This window comes from Dermacentor variabilis, chromosome 11 (genome assembly GCF_050947875.1).
Source record: "Dermacentor variabilis isolate Ectoservices chromosome 11, ASM5094787v1, whole genome shotgun sequence".
Lineage (NCBI taxonomy): Eukaryota > Metazoa > Arthropoda > Arachnida > Ixodida > Ixodidae > Dermacentor > Dermacentor variabilis.
Genome location: NC_134578.1, coordinates 37,891,085 through 37,908,676, shown reverse-complemented (window position 1 = coordinate 37,908,676; position 17,592 = coordinate 37,891,085). Strand labels below are relative to the sequence as shown.

The window sequence follows — 17,592 nt, the reverse complement described above, 5'->3', positions numbered from 1 at the left end:
ACCAGCGCAAGTACAAACCTCCTTTTTTTCTTTTCAAAGGTAACGTTTTTATACGATTTGTTAATAATTATGTTAGACGATTGAACAGAAGCTAGCGTGTATCGAAATTTCAAAGTACTTAGTTTAGCAAAGGTAGCGTATTACGTGTCGTCACGTATCAAGTTGTCAAACCATTCTCGGTAGACCTATTTCTGTAATGGTTTCAAAGCGAAACATCTTATTCGCTGGTCAGCGTACACAAATTAGTAATTTATTGATGCTGCGTTATTAGGCGGGTGATATGAGACACACCCAGACAATATTTTTGACCAGTTAGAGTAAACTTCAGCTAGCTCCTGCCACCCGATTCTTCGCCTATCCCACTTAGTGGGTGTGAGCCCTGACATAGGTTCGTCACCATGATCGTCATCATCAACAACAGTAAAAACAGCATCTTGACGTAGGCAACCCAAGTCCCAAGAATTCATGTTCAGTAATTACGCATATCTACGACACCTACCGCGATCGAGTAATTTATTGATACCGCTTTCACTGAGAACATTCCAATCATAGCGTCGATTAATTAGGAGGCATTGAGTGGGTGCTGATCTGTCTGTACGTTTCGCTGCAGGCAAAGTTCAGATGCCATTTAACTACGTAATGTGTGCTTACTTACCGTACACGCCAGTGGGTGGTTCGTATGGGGACATTGCAATGAGTAACAACTCATTACGTTTTCAGGCCTTCTTCATCGAAGATTACTTCGGATGAAAATTGGAACTGCACAAATTCTACCGCCACACTATACAGCCAGATCACAGTAACTACGGCGCTTATATTGTAGAATTCGAGCTGTGTAAAACCATTTTCAGAGTAATTAATAAGAAATGCGATTCAGTGTGGTTCCTAACTTAACTTTTGCTTTGTCTCAAATCCCGATCCCGATCAAAGAAACCCGATCCCAGCAGACGACTAACAAATGGGATTTATTCAGAAAAGCAGATAAGAAGTGTGTTTCAAGGCCGCCTGCGCTGCTGCCCAAGATGGAAATTGATTCATCTACTGCTCATATTTCATTCTTTTTTTGTTTAAACATGTGTGTCCTATATACGTGTCTCTGTCAACAAACTCCGGTTGTCAGCACTGCTCTTGTGCCATGATTTGTTCTTTTGTCCCTCTTATGTTGTGCTTTCTTTCGCTATTGTTATGAAATACCGACCCGCTCATCATTCCGTACTTGTTTTGTTGTTGTCTCGACTGTGCGAAATAAACTAATTTAATTATGGGGTTTTACGTGCCAAAACCACTTTCTGATTATGAGGCACGCCGTAGTGGAGGACTCCAGAAATTTCGGCCACTTGGGGTTCCTTAACGTGCACTTAAATCTAAGTAAACGGCTGTTTTTCGCCCCCATTGAAATGCGGCCGCCGTGACCGGGATTCGATCCCGTGACCTCGTGCTCAGCAGCCTAACACCACAGCCACTGAGCAACCACGGCGGTTGCGAAATAAACTAGACTTTCAGTGAATGTGCTGCTTGAGATGGCTGAACACCGAAACGGTTGCTCACTGTTAAGTCGCGGTGAGTTAGGGAAGGATCGCTTTAATAGTTAAACTAAATAATCCATTTTTTATGCAACGTTACGCGCAACCCAGGCAACGATGTAGGCGGTTGTTAACAGGTGGGCATAATGTCGTGTGAGCCTTTCTACGTCATTTGGTGACAATAGATTGTCTTCAAAACCGTTTAGAACCTCATACTAAAGGGACCCAGAAATTGTAGTTCTTCTGACGTCTAAAAAAAGTTCGGCCCTAGCAGCCTTTATTTCGGCTTACAAAAAAAATAGGATCAATGAAAACAACTCCGTTTACACAACTGGGGGGCGAATACATCATGGTATACAAACGTTTATTTAAATAAATTATGCTGAAAGTGAGCCCTACCGACACAACCCCCTAAAATGAATCTGCCAAGAGTTGCTGCTCACTTGGGAACTTCAGATCACTTAGCGTAACACCGCTTCAGGGGAACGACCACAACACTTCATTTCTGTAGAAGCCGGGATGGGCTGTCGTGTTCTGGGTGGATCACGAAATGCGGGCGTCCGTTCACTTTTACCTCGCCCTACGCGTCCTGTTAGTCACGTTTCCTCTACCGAATTTATAGATGATGACGCACCGAATAACGTGTTCACAGATTTTATGTTTCCTAAACGCTTCTGAACGGTGGCGCTCAGGTGGAGCACTCGCCGGCAAATTTTGGAGGGCTGGATACGGCAGCGGCCAACAAACATCTGCATCTTCGTCCTCTTCGGCTAACTCCTTAAACTACTATGGGAAGCTTTTCGCAATATTGTATGTCGTGGTGTTCAATCTTCGAAGCTGCAAAAGAAAAGAAGGCTGTGATTTTAAGGCGTACGTTAAAAACATCACACCCACACTTTCATCGGCCACTTTCTCGGGTGTACGTGGTGTGGGTGCTTGACCTCTCGGTACTGTTCGGTAGGTGTGCAATCTTACCGCGTATATTTCTGGAGATATATGCACATTGACTTTCTGAAAGTGCCAGCTAACTTGCTTGTATAAACCCTGTATGCGGACCCAGTATGCGCCTCTCTGTACTGCGTAACAAAAAAAAGAAAACGTTCCTCCACAAAACCGGAACCCATAATGTCGACTCACCAGCACCTCTAAAGCACTCCCCGTCTTTTAGTGTACGGGGACTTCTATTTAGGATTTTCTAGGTCACTTCACTTTCTTTGATTGAAGTCCTTAGTATGGGCCACCGGATCGGTGCTCTTTCTTCGGCAATGCTCCATTGAGTTTATGTACCGCTGTAACACACGAGGTACAGCATCCGTAAATGCTGCTCTATAGGTATCGGTACTTTCCTGTGCTTGTACCTTGAAGCCGCATTTTTCGCTCAACAAGCATCACGAATCCTTCGTCTTATAGTGACATGGCAGCGTGTACGCCTGTACGTCTGACACTGTACGTCTGCCTAATTTGGAGTTTGAATTTCGGCCTAGCTTGTGAACGATGAAGTCCGCCAACATAAAAATAGTATGAAAGTAAAGTTCCGACCGTCGGGGTGGATAAACACGAGCATTTCATGAGATTCCACGATTCATAAAATGAAAGTAACCAAAATTTTACGCACAGCGGCTGGCTTTAAAATATTTAATTAACCAATTTACTCAAGCTTCGCGTCAAATCATGTGCGTTTGATTTGCGTCTTAAGGCGAAAGCCTGATGTAGCTCATACCCCAGATAGCCTGAAAAAAAACGTGTCATGCGGTCCAATGGTATAAAAACTATCATCATTAGCAATGGCTCATACCTCCCTAAGCAAGCAAAAAATACAATCGCTCATCGCTCTCGTATTGCACAGGCTACAAGCACTCAGCAAAGTGAAGCGTACATTGCATACATTAATAGGAATCACGCATACGACGTACAGAAATGCGACGTCTTGTCGAGTGGTACAAAGAAAGCCACGTCACCTTCTCATTGGCTTATAATTCTGTAATCTAGCCAAAAATGTAATTCCTCATGCCCCCGTAAGGCTGAGGCTACAAGCGCTCAGCAAAGCGAAGGGAACAGTGCATGCATTCCTTGAAATCACCCATACAACACTCAGAACAGCACACGCTTCAATCCCCCTGCTGAGAGGATGCAACGTGAAGTGGAAGATAAACGTCGTTGGCGCGAGTCTGACGCCGTTATACGAGCGCGCGTAGTCGCAGTTTAGCGTCGAAAACGAGCCGAAGAAGTCGAACTGCAAAAGCAGCAACGCGACGATGCGAGACTGCGCGTTACCAAGTGTGCAGCAGGCTTTCCCCTTCACGTGTTACAGGAGTGTAACATGCTACCGAACTTTTTTATTGGACATTTGCATGAAGGCTTACAATACAGACGATATAAAAAATGACCTGTAAGAGTCACATGGTGGCCTTTCTGTTGACATACCGTCTCAAGTATCCTCTTCTCGGTGACTTCCTTCTCAAGCGATAACAACGCGCCAATCAAAGCATACATGCCATCATAGAGTCCATGCTAAACTGTACTGAATGAATTTGACAAACCTGAGCTTTGGCCATCTGCCACCATAATGACAGAATGTAAAATTGTTACAAAATTCACATTCGATGCTTTAGGAACCATAGTGTTGCAACCGCACTTATTCAATGCTACAGCCTCTCCACATCACACGCAGGCTGACCTGATTCTGTTTCGCAACCCACGTCTTCACAGAGAAATTGTTGCCGCGGTCTCTTCATGTGGGCAGCGCTTCCGACACAGCCCTTATCGAACGCGGACGCTCCGAGCACTAGTCAACCGGGCGCCATCCTTTCTTAGCTTATCTGCATAGCAACGTCAACGTTTTCGAAGGAACAGGTTGAGGTTGATATCTATAATCTCGAGTAGGAAACAGTGTCCAGGACAAAATTGCGGTGAACATCGTACGCCTATTCAGTCGGCGTAGATGCTGTGCATCGAAACCATTAAAAAGATAATTGTAGTACGACAGAAAAAAATAAATAATTAGTCTTCTAAAATGTTGCAGTTGTGTGAGCTCTGCTGTTACGAGTGCCTCTTGATTTTTTTAGGTTAGTGTACAACCTTTCCTTGCACTTAGTCATTTATCTTTTTTTACAATAAGTAATGTTATCACCCATTTGACCAGCCACTTTTTTTCGCAGTACTAGCGTTCAGAAAGATAAAATCAGCCTATTTCGGCGCTATTGCGGTCGATTCCAACGAGAAGGGAATTCTACTCAGAAATAGCATAAAATGAAGCGGTTGTCCCATATCTGCGTTACAGATTCGCTCGTCGAACTAGAAACTTCAACAGATGAGCGGCAGGTCCGTTCCAGTGCTAAAATAAGCGTGTCTTTGTACAACATTGCGCGGCTAGGCGTCTTCATATTTGTGTTCTTTTCAAGATTGTGATCCTCGCGTTTCACTCGATCTCAGACTAGTATTGTTCCACAGATTATGAAATTGCAATAATGTTGAAACTCGAAAATTTCAGTTGGGATGTCCGCCTGATGCTCTAGAACAAGAAAATGAAACGGCACAACGGTGAAGAATTACGAATGAAGAGGCTGAACCGAGTGCAAGCACACAGGGAACCGAGCAGGCGAGGTGCACTACATGCTAGCATGCATGCGAAGTAGACTACAAGCAGGCAGGCCCGATGGATTACGCATGCGAAGTAATTTACATTTATATTCTCGTTTATTTTTAGTTTTAAAAATCGACGGTTTGTTCTTGTTGTCCCTCATATGCGTGCATTCGTTATTCGTGATAAAAAAGCTCTAGTTAATGTTTTTCCAACTATAGCTAGCTAGTTAAGTATAGGTTTGATGGCACAAAAGCAACTGAGGCTATGATGCACCGACCAGGACCCAACTATAGCCCATTGCAGAGTTTTCCTTGGTAAAGAGAGGAAGTACTCGTCTTGTATTTATGTCCTTCCCTTTCTGTAGTCATATATTTGTCACTAGATTTTTCATGTTGCCAGAACTTGAGTATTGTTTCAGTACAGTTTTAATGTAATGGAGGCAAGACAATTCGGTAAGACAATGTTTATAACAAGCATAATAGAAAGAAGAAACAAAGAGAACGGTGGCAGAGATTCGATGAAGCCTATTGTGAAACCAGGTCGGCTGTTTTTCTCTTGTAGGTCTCTATGAGGTTGTCAATGTCATCGAGGCAGTCGTTCACGTCCTTTTCTGGCAAGGTCCTGAGCTTGGCCTCTATGAGTTCGCACTTGGTGCCAATCGCATCGTCTTTCCTATTCGCGTCCACCCGGTTTCGCCGTCGAACCAGCGCCCTCACGTTGTTGGAGATCTCCCCGATTGTTTGCTTCAGCTCGTCGTCATACCTACACACAGCTGTAACGAAGAGTAAAGGAGAAAAGTACGCGATAAAAAAATATATCTGCAGTCTATATTTCAACACCTTATTTTTCATTCCTTTCTTCAAGCTGCAATTGTACTTGAAAGCAAAAGCCAGAACCCTGAGTTCGTTAAATATTGATTGTTTTATTGGAGGGTAAATATTGCAGATGTTCTGGGCAAGATCCTGATGGCGTGCTATATCTGAAATGAGTTATCTAAATGCGTACAAGAAAACAGGCTTCCTCGGCGTCAAGTACATGCAGAAACAAATGGAAAACGTTCACGATACATTGTTTAACACCATAAGGCTTTGTTGTAGTAACAGTTATTATTGTTCTCGACGTCGTTCCTTTTGCTGTGTAATTTCTACATTTAGGTTTCTGCTACAGTCTTACTGCGGCTGAATGTCGCTCTGTGTGGTAAGCCATAGGATATACTCCTCTCGCGTATATCTTTTGCTAGAGTGTGGATGCATTAGATTTTGAGTCTTCCTTTTCATTTTTATTGATATGTTATTTATTTCAACCGTACGAAGACTAATTCTGATTTGTATACATACTTCTCGCGAAAAAATCCTGAATATTACAGGAAAGCAAAAAAAGGATAGAATTTGAGTAGAAAATTTTCAGCTTTGTATTTCATTTGATAAGAAAACATATTGAGATTCTGAATAGGCCACCTTTTCAGCACATGTGAAGTGGAAAACAGCGATATATTATGCACCGTCATGAAGTAGGCCACTCTTTTGTAAATACGGCTTCTGCAAAGCCCTCGTAAGCATTGTCTGAAATTCCAATGTAAGCTATAGAGCCGTATATAACGCATGTGTGCCTTAGAAATCCTAACAAATGCACATGACATAATGGATATATTTGTTTTTGTTGCATTTGCCCATTTATAAACCTCGTCAGTCTGTTTTTTTCATATCATCTAATTTCAAGAACTTCTCTTGTAAAAAAATTCTAATTCTTTAATTAAAGTTGTTTTTACAGACGGTACGACTCCGTCCTGCCCTTCAATTGACCAAATTTCATTGAAACTGGATCAGGGGTCGCTTGATGGTAGCATTTCTGCATTTTACATGTACCTCAATGGCGAAATTGGAGTTAGCTCCGACGTAAACTTTCCTCTAAACACCCTGGTTAAATTTAACTCAGAAAACGCCAGAACTTAGGATATGCTCTCGATATATATGCCGAAGCTATTGCCACGTACCTTCTGTAAGCGTGGTCACTTCTCTCGTTGAGCCAAGACCGAGGCACGTGTCCACGCCAAGACTGACCACCGCGGTCGCCTCTACGCTGTACTTCGTACTGGGCGACAGACCGCTGACCGTGTAACCCAGCTGCGTGCCGTGCGCTGCGTAGTTGACGCAGTTTCTTTCCGCCGTGTGAGCCACGCAGATATGTAAGCGGACGTCCATGTCCAAGCCGTTCGACCACCTGGCCCTGATTTGGCTGGGCGAGATTGCCTCGACTTCGAGTCTGTCGAGCCTGGGAGCTGAGGTGCGATCGTCGTCATTCTGTTAGTGTCGCACAGGCAAGGATAGCTTGCGCAGTCACAGTCTGTAGTCATTTGTAACATGAACCGCGTTTATGTGGGTTGAAAATCGTTGCGCGTAAATAAATCTGGTTCCAGCTACGCTTCTGTGGAACAATGTTCCAGATGGTATAGGTACAGTCGACCGCAACAGCGCCGTCCGAGCGTCGACGGGCCGGCTGGACAGTGCCTTCTAAAGGCGACCAGTAAAAGCGATCACTAATAGATCGGCAAAATCTTGCTGTTAAAGATTCCGCACTGTTAAAGAATCGGTCGTCTGTAGCTATTTGCGGAACGCTAGATTGAGTTACCTTGGGTTAGCTGATACATGGCCCATCACTTAGAAATACTGTTCGAAATAACAGCTGCTATTCCACCTGATTCCACCTAATTATTATGAAAATTTAGGGAAATAAGCTATTCAGATATAATTAACACCGTTCCTTATAATTGGTTATCTTGTGTAAAACGATGTTATTAAGAAGTGAAAGCATGCGAAATTTTCCCACTGAAACGTGGAGCCTAAGTTGAACCACATTAGGAAAATACAACGGGCCACACCAAAGGTTCTATCGATCTCACACTAGCCTGTTACAATTGCCACACCTGAGTTCTGTACACATAAAGCCCTCGAATGCTCAACGTGATAACTGAAAATTCGAATAACACGACAATCGCGCAGTCCATGCGCTGCTATTTCACCTAATTCAAACAAAATCTCTCGCAGCGGCGCTTTCGAACTCACTCGCACTCACTTCAACGTTCGAAACGGGAGTTAGCGCACGTTATTATTCTCCGCCATAGTAAGGCCTCCTTGCTCTATTTTCCGCTCGAGGCCTGTTCCTAATAATGTTGTTCATACTGCGCTATTGCGAACATCATTTCCGAGGCTGAAGAAATTGTCACGGTCTGTTTACTTCTCCTATTCCTGTCCTTCAAAGAGCGTCGCAATACGGGACAAATTAAAATTTCTTTGCCCCAAATAAAACGTACAACTTGAAAACTTGCGTATCAGTCACACTATGGCACTTGCCTTCGGGAAATGAAGTGACAGACTGATTGACAACAGGGCTTGAGCGTTTGGCGTTCCCTCTCCACAGGTACGCCTCTATAGACAGCGTGTATGAACGAAGTACGGCGTCCACCCGAAACGTGTGCTCCCGGTCGTCTTTGTCGACCGACCGTGTTATACAGCTCCGGCCTTCGGCACACAGGTTCAGCAAAAAGCCAGTGATGCCTTCGACGGAATAGTTCCAGGATGTGATGATGAAACTGTCGCAAGTCGCCCTGACAACGACGTCAGAAACTGCAGCTGCAAGAAAAAAAAAATATGCAGAGGAGGGTAATAGTTTGTCTAAATAAACATTTATCATCCAAGTTCTTTCGTAGGGAAAGTGTGAAAACATTTAATAGTATATTTTATTCCATATACATATAGCAAATTATATCTGTAATTGATAAAAGATCCATGTTCTGTTCATTTCTTACGATACCCAGAAATATAAATGAAAGGCTTGATCTCAAAAAGAGACTTTCCGTCCGAGCACGCGCAGTCTTCGGTCATTAATATCTGAACAGGTGATAACGAAAGCAATATAAAACATTTAGTAATGCGTTCTAGACACGAAATTAAATGCGCGACGCGGAATGAGTTGATGAGCGCAGCTCACATATGGTCAGCGAAATTGACAATGCTGAGGCCTTGACAGAAGTGACTCATTTGGGACAATTTTGGCAGAAACAGCAAGTGCCGCAGTAGCTCATATTTGGAAGTGGTAACAGGCTGTGATGTGTCGCTTGCCTTGTTTCAGGATGTGGGCTCGCGTGCTTCACCTATCAGGCAATCATGTTAAACGTTTGTGCGCATATGCTTTTGTGTGTGCGCGCCTTTGCTTGTGTTTGCATGCACGTATCTGTGCGTTTGCGTATGTGTGGTTGGTTCTGTGTTCTTGTGCGTGCGTCTGTTTATATGCGAATTTCACGGGCGACCGAACATTCGAACTTTCAAATACGAATTGAATATTACACACTTCATATTCGTATTAGTATTCGAAATTCAACTATTCTGTGCTTCCGAATGTCGAAACTAACCACAAAACGTCCGCCTCCATTCCACCCTTTGAATGTGGACGCGCAGCGAAGCTGGTGTGGACGTCACACAAGTACCACCACCGCCACCACCACCACAATTGTCATGGACGCACGTACGTTCACGGAAGTGCAGCATAGATCCTCATTGTTCTAGGCTATGCACTTAGCGCAGGTGCCTTATTGAACTAAATTAATGTTTACAAGTGAAATGCTGAAGGAAGTGTGCTAATTGCGACTTGCACACAAGCTGCAGACATGATAGCTTCGGTTTGTTATTCGAATACACGAGAAAAGATAAATATGTTATGCGGAAGGTGAAAGGCAAAGCCATTTTACAACCGCCGTTTGAGGTCTGTCTGACTGGCTGTGGCCCCTAGGTGGCGGCACCGTTGGCGCAGCATACATCCTTATTCTTGTAAGCCCTCCGCCTAGCGCAAGTGCGTTATTGAAGTAATTGAATTTCTCAAAGCAAAATGCGCTAGAAAATTCGTAAAGTACGACTTAGACACAACTTATAGACATGATAGCATGGGACAGTGATTCTAATATACGTGAAAATATAATTTTGTTAGGCAGCAAGTCAAAGACAAACCCCTTTTCTAACTGCCGTTTTTCGGATATGCACACCACGAGAAATCCCGACCAGCTAGAATGTAACGTTCACCGCTTAGGCGTAAAATACGTGGTAGTAGCTTACATGAAAACATTAATTTCGCTTCTAATCTGTAATCTAGTGTTCTTTGCAGTCTGCTCACGTAGATTCACCTTTCCCGCTACAACCAGTGGTTTGTTTCTTGGAACGGTACATTTAACACGTCTCTACAGATGCAAGTTCTTTGGCAGCTTATTTTTCTGCCGTTGATTTAACAGGGATAGGCGGTCTAGTTGCTGGTGGATATTGGAATGCATCATGTAACCGCACAAAAACAAGGGAGAAAGAAGGAACACACAAGACAGGCGCGTATTCACACATAGAAAGGAAAAAAGAGCAGGGCCCATTGAACTAGAAAGTAACATATTGTTTGAACTAGAAAGTAACATATTAACGTCACACAACGGCGCCTCTCTTGTCTGTTACTTCTTTGTCCCTTGTTTTTGTGCGGTTACATGATGCATTCCAATGCCGTTGATTCCATGATATCGTAGCAAACACGTAGCCTTTTTGGAAAGATAGTCATACAGTAGCTACTCACTCTTGAAAAGCTGATTCGAAACCAGGCGCCAAAGATGACGGGAGGTTATCTGTGCAGTTACTTTACTGACAACTAGAAATCTTGCATGCAACGCCCATGCTAATTGTTGGTGGTAGCATGCTGGTTTGTGTCTCTAATTAGTACAAGCACGGTACTTAACTATAGCAAAATAAATATTTCTGCTATGAATATGCGTGTCTGCGTTCGACTATTTGATATTCGATTCGACATTAGGTACCTGCTACCCGCATTCGATTCGTGCGTGAAATATTTGATGCCCCCCTCCTCTCGCATATCTGTGAGTGTTTGTGTGTTTGTGCCTGCTTGTGTGCGCATGATTCTGCGTGCGTGCCTGTGTGAACAGTGCTGTTCATAGGAACGAAGGAAAATACAGAGGTGCAAGGGCAGACACGAACAAGCGCTACGCTATTCGTGTGGTGTAGGTCCGTGTGTTATTAAGGCGTAAGCCTTTAGTGGCTCATGGTTGTCCACGCGCAATTCTTGGTGGACGCAGGATAGCGGTGATCACCGGCGAGGGGAGCTAGGAGAGGAGGCGCCATGCCAGTAGCGCTGTGTGTGTGGGCGCGTGGGAGAGCGCGGACATGCGCGTGGGGGTGAGCGCGCATCGGCGACAAACCTTGAAGCCATATGGCTATGATTGCATCACATGCGCGCGGCCACGGCGGCATCCGTTCGCCGAACAGTTCTGAGAACAGCTATAGAGGCATTCATAGATAGGCTTTGGCCTATCGCAGTTTAGCTCAGCAAAGTACCCATATACTTTCTTTGCTGCGTATATAGGTGGCGATGAGAAAATAATTTGTCTAAAGCCATGTCTTGTTGGGATCTTGGTCCGTCTTCTAGACACGTTTACTCCGAAACACAAAGAAAAAACGATTTGAATTCATGTGTTGAGAAGCATGTTTTTTTCCTGGTTACGCTGGAGATGGCTCATCAAATATTCCATGGTCATACATTCTGCATATGCTCTACGTTAGCCGCAAACATTTACCACGGTGATGCGTCAATGGTAGCGTTACACCAATAAGTTCTCCGACTCCAGAAACAGCTAATGTTTGAGATATACAAGACCTGTTGCAATTTTCTTTCTTTATATATAGTACTTAGGAGACGTCGTGCTTTATTGGCGCCGGCTACTCCTTTTCACATCAACATATGAAAAAAATAGCTTACACACATTAAAACTAAATGTCAACTCAGAAACACGGCAACATAAAGTCCGTGCACATAGGTCCACTCATGTAAACACAAAGTCCGGTCACGTAACTACTCTAAAATCAGGCAACATAAGAAAAGACGCATCAGATGCAAATGAAGGTACATGAAGGTCACGTGCTAAACGTTGACTGTGTGTGTCGTGTCATGGACATTCTATAAGACGATGCTGTACATCCTTACCTGCGTGGCAATAAATGTATGCTCGACTATCAGCTCTCGAAATTTTTTGTGGAAAGTGTTTTAGGTACGTCGTACCGGCCACAGACGGTGAATGAGCGTTTCAAAGGCTCTGTTTGTATTCAATGTGGATGGGATTATAAATTGATGGGAAGGGTTAATGCAAAATAAATAAGAATATTTCGAGTTCTGATCTAACCATGTAACTTTTCAACCACGGGTAGAGATCTGTTTTCGTATGTGCCGCAATTCTGTGTTACCGTGTTAGAGGAAGACTATATGAGCTGTTATCAGGAGGAAGGTGAAAGCTGACATGCTGTGCTTCCTGTCTCGTGATTTTGCTTCTTTTCTCACTGAACCCTTACTTTTTGGACACCGTCTATAACGATTTATGTGTGAAGGTTGCGTTGAACCGTATGTCACCGCTGCGGTAGTTTCAGGGAGCGTCCGAAACCCCTTACCCTCCCTCTGGCTATGGGCCCTGTTGCCCTGCCGTACTACGCCCTCCCACCAGGCAAGTGTTTTTATGTGGCTTCAAGAATGGGTCAATACAGGAGCCAGTTCAAGGTCACTCCATCAACATGCTTCATAGCGTTAAGCACTATATATAAGCAATAATTAGGAAAGCAAGTCACCGAAAATAGACAAATCAAAATGAAATTTGAGATCCTTAGGGACCCCAAACGTCGTTTTATTTTGATCGTGTCCAGTAGCCTGCTTCATTACCAACAGGCCCGCAATCAGTTTGTCGGCAAGAAAATATTTCACCGAACTCTCACATACACAACTAACTAATAGGTGTTCCCAGCAGCATATCTCAAAAGTACGACCGGGGAAGCTATCTCTTCACGTTGACAATTATTATCTCAAGGTTACCATCCAATTATTTCAAACTTACGAAGCCCATTTGTAGTAGCGGAGACCGTAGATACAGGACCGAACGATAGCTCCTTTTCTTCTTCCGTGGCGCTACGGACTTTTATCTCGTAGTTCGTGTCTGGAGTCAGGTCTTCGAGAATGTGGGTCACATTGGGTGTGTAACCGTGAACGCAAGCCCCTCCGTCTGAGGGACAGGCGTCGATGTCATAGAGCGATGCGGCATCTTGGCTGGGTGCCCATTTGAGTTCAACTGATGTGGGTCCAAGCGGCGTAGCTTCCAGATGCTCCACGGTTGGGACTGTCACAGAAGAAAAAAGCGAGCATCTATAAGAGAGAGCTCCACAAAGTCAATCTTAAGCAGTGATAAGTTGTAACTGCGGTTACCTGCCATAAACGTGCCTAGGGCGGGAAGGGCTCCGACTTTTTATGTGCCCATGTAGGGAACATGTTTCATTTTATAATTTTGCATCGCGACATGCAGAGGCTCTAGGCTACGTAATCTCGTACAATCACGCATTTTCGCTGTACTTACCAAATGTATGCCGTTTTTATGATTTCGTGTACGTTCTCTAAAAGCAGAACGTCCTATTCTAGAGACCAAGTACGTCCCGGTCTCTTTCTGACACAGCAAAAACTTCCTTGCTCACGTTTTGTTGTCGTGAAGAAGATTCTTTCGCGTCGGCCGTTCGTGGTGTCGCCCCCTACTTCGACGTAGGCGTGGACGTCGACCTGGTAGGTTCTACCGGACGCGAGCCGATGAAGATTGTGGCTTGTCTTTTGAGTGGTCTTTGACTCGCATCTGGACGAATCAGTCACAAGGCAAACCGTCATGTTGTAGCCAGTGACGGGGCCCGTCGCATTCTCCCACTTCACGGTCGCTCGGTTGCCACCATGAACCGTTGCCTCAAGACCAGATATCTGCAACACTGCGAAACAGGAAAAGCGACAATGCGTCACGCATACACGAAACGAAACAGGGCCAGCCATTGAGAACTGAGATCAAATAGTTTGAAGCCGTGGAACGTTACCGTTGCTGGAGCTGTCGTAGACTTCTCTCCTGTAGATCCTTGAGCGTGCGCCATTTGTTAGATTTACAACTGAGGCCTGTGAAAGAGGGCGAATATATGGATCAAATCAAAGAAAATCAGAGGCGCTTGGGCTAAATTCAAAAAAATGTGTTGTGTTTCCAGTCACCACCATGCTATGTCTGCAGCACTACAGTCGCATATAGCTACAGGAGAAATTGTTGCTCGAAATTCAGAAGTTAAAAAGTAATCCTGTGACCAAGCTGAGAATTCTTTATATTTCAAGAAATTTACTCAAGTTATTTGCAGTTTGCTGCAAGCTAGAAAAGGAATTGTCAAAATTTGTTCGCTAAGGCCAATACACCTATGCATGCTGGCGTTGTAGAAAAGGAAAGCCTGGCGAGTATATTGTAGTTTTCTCTGCGCTTGCGTAGAGATGTACCACGGTACGGGGATCTCCTCAGAATCAAGAGATATTGAAATAGGCCCCTTTTTACTGAACATTCATTGTGAGAACCACCGAAAACGTTTCATTCGGCAACCAGGATTCTCTTTATGTGCCTAAATAGTGTTCGATTACACCATTAGCACCAATTTTCCTTGCTTATTACAAAAGAGTTACGGATGAGCGACTTCTTAAAAGCTTTCTTTTATGATAAGCTAGTCTACTGATACACTCTGAAGCGTTATTGGAGTTGGCTCCATAGTGTGGCAAAAACGCACGTTCTAGCTATGAAGATAATGCTTTGCGCAGTAACTTATTGTCTTAGGATCCACCCGAAATTATCTGGACTGTTTGCACTTTAGTTACACAGTACACGCAACTTAAGAATAATCAAAATGCATGAAAGCATCCAACAACGTCACAGGTTTCCTTTTATTTCTGGCTGCTAAACCTTCGCGTTAATTTGTGTTCAGAAAACAATTATAAAATTTTCCTTCCCATCATAATATCAGTGATGCCACATTTCCAAATAACCAACAAAGAACATGTATTTCATGGCTCTATAGAGTGTTACTTTTTGCACAGCTCTAGGAAATGTCTGCATTTGTCATTGCCCCACTCGTTCTTCTTCTTACACCTTTCAGAATTCACAGGCCCGCTCTATTAAGAACGTACCAGAGCAACATCGTTTGATGCACAGCAGGCAACATTACGGCGGCTAGAGCAACTTGTCTGGCTATTCGCATATGCGACGAAAACGTAGTGCGTCACATGTCAAAGAAAGAAATAGGTACGCATCACGTAACTTGTAAGCTTGCAAAATATGATGTATTCGTTATATGAGTTATATGAGACATTGGATTTTCGATCCTAGTTCCCAAGAAGCCGCAAAGTGATAAGGTCCTGCGGCCATCGGCCGAAGCTCATTACATATACTCGCTACTAAAAAGATCGCAGTTGTCATATTGGAGGCTAAATGGACAACAATGGACAAATGTCATTTGTTGCAGACTTGCGTGCGCAAGTTGTAATCGCGGCGCACGAAGTAGCTATTCCGCAGAAAAGCGTCGTGGGGCCAAAACCACGGCTCTGCGAACCATGCGGATTGAGCATTCCTTGACTGCACTATTGATGTAGCTTCCGCATCGTCGCCCGCTCATTATGGGTCGTAGTAAGCCATGCCTCCTTAATTCGCGAACAGTTTACGCCATGAAATGCCTTACCGCTGTTCCGGAGTGCGCTTCAAAGTTAACCCACAGCAGTAGAAACAACGTCGCTGGTCTGTTCATCTTCGCAGCGAGGCCACGACTGAAACGAAATCAACGACCCTGGTGTCCTCCTTTTTTTCTCTCTATCTGCTGTAGATTCTGTTCGTCAGCCGGACACACGCAACATCATGGAGGAGGGATATCTCTGTGCTGGTCTGCGTCACTCTGCGCACTATCGCCCGTCTAGAGTGTCATAGAATGAAACCTAAAGGGAGATTTACACACCGCAACGTCTCTGTCGAAACGGAGAGTTTTCGGGAAAGTCCGAGACCACCCCGCAGTCTGCTGAGGGTTTCGTTATCTTAAGGTTACTCACAGCCGAAACGTGGAGATTTCAACGTAGAGGTCTCAGTCTCTAAGCGACACAAAGTTGATTTGCGAATTGGGCATTGTGGTTTGAGAGGGCAAGTTCAATTCCTCGCTAGCCTCAGAACAAAGTAGTATTACGGGGATGTTGGGAGTGTAGACATACTGTATTTACAATGTATACACAAGCAGTCAGTTCACTTAAAAATGGCTGACCAGCAACAACATTCAGCAGCTAGCGCCTCGCGACATTTTTCTTCCTTCGCCTTCTTTTATCCTTCGGTAACAGTACTCACCGCCAACGCACCTGTTAGAGAGAGAGAGAGAGATACATTATAAGGGAAAGGCAGAGAAGTTGACCAGGCTGAGCTAGGTTGGCTGTGCTCGAGAAAGGGCAAACTGAAAGATGACACTTGCTGGAATCTCCGTGGAGCGGAGGCAAAGAAAGCCTCGTTGTAACATTGTGCATGACATGGCACATTTTGCCGAAGTATCTGCGAGCCTCCCACAGCATCATGGACAATTGATATGTGTGGGATTCGAACATCCTGTACTCCTCCTTCTTTAAGGAAATAAAATGATTGATTGATTGATTGATTGATTGATTGAATAATGTAAATAAAGTAATTGATTGACACATGGCTCATGTGTGCTTTCGGGACGGTCTTAGGTTTTGTTTGATATTTGGACCCTATATTTCGTTTGGTCGACAAAACAATAATAGCAAAATAGGCCTTTCAGATCTCTCCAAATAAATATTGTGTAGTTCACAAATAGTGCCATTCAACTTAATTTATTTGCTTGGGCAGCATAAACATGCGACATCAAAAATAAAAGGTAACTTTAATCCTGTGATATACTGCACTTCGTATAGTACATATGTTACGAATACCATTTCAGATCTTACTCTCTTGAAAAATTAGGATAAAGTGTTTTAATGAAAAAGTTGATCACAAGGAGAACATTTTATGATCAATTCAAAAGAAAAGGCAGAAAATGGCGTTTCTTGAACGAGCTCTCATAAAGGATGAAGGATTAGATTAAACAGAAAAAGGTGAAGGTTTGCGACCCTGGTATCGTGATTTTAACGCTTATGAGCCATACCGCTCGCTTGACAGCTGCCTATCGACTGTTCTCTTGATTAAGCATGGATTGCAGATGCTGTATGAGAACACACAAAACAATTATTCCAAAGTCATTAAAGCGGATTAATAGAGCTTGCTTGTAGTTTTCTGAATCCGATGAATTATGTCTGGGAGTCATTGACGCACCATGTGCCCATTATCTTCCGTGGTCATGGCGTCGGCATGTTGCCACCGAGCTTCGCGTTGTAGGCGTAATGTTTCAGGGTAGTTATGGAGACATACCGATTACGCCGAGCCTAGGGTCGCTTTTGCAACTTCTCTTATGTCTCTGCTACAGTCATCGGAACAGCACGCTGTGAAACCACTTCCCCAACATGCAAGGGTCCCCAACTTCTGGTTCGAAGTACGTGCTCCTCCGGCAAATCAGTGAGGTCTGGAGGCACCGGAGCCACTCGATCCCC

General features: G+C 44.0%; 1 protein-coding gene across 1 annotated transcript; it reads right to left on the bottom strand.

Annotated features, from left to right (window-relative positions):
- Positions 1–5,554: 5,554 nt before the first annotated feature.
- On the bottom strand, positions 5,555–15,854 carry LOC142564681 (collagen alpha-1(XII) chain-like). The gene is made up of 7 exons (XM_075675803.1): positions 15,696–15,854; positions 14,031–14,106; positions 13,650–13,928; positions 13,022–13,300; positions 8,457–8,735; positions 7,100–7,384; positions 5,555–5,878 (listed from the first exon to the last, which is right to left on the bottom strand). Exons 1-7 carry the CDS (start codon positions 15,759–15,761, stop codon positions 5,631–5,633), a joined length of 1,512 nt encoding a protein of 503 aa, XP_075531918.1. The 5' UTR covers positions 15,762–15,854; the 3' UTR covers positions 5,555–5,630.
- Between the last annotated feature and the right edge of the window lie 1,738 nt (positions 15,855–17,592).

Coding starts and splice junctions, on each gene's coding strand:
- LOC142564681 (XM_075675803.1), bottom strand. CDS start 15,761: ATGAACAGACCAGCGACGTTGTTTCTACTGCTGTGGGTTAACTTTGAA. Junction 13,929..14,030: donor CTACGACAGCTCCAGCAACG/GTAACGTTCCAC, acceptor CCTGTTTCGCAG/TGTTGCAGATATCTGGTCTT. Junction 5,879..7,099: donor AGTGACCACGCTTACAGAAG/GTACGTGGCAAT, acceptor TCTTCGTTACAG/CTGTGTGTAGGTATGACGAC.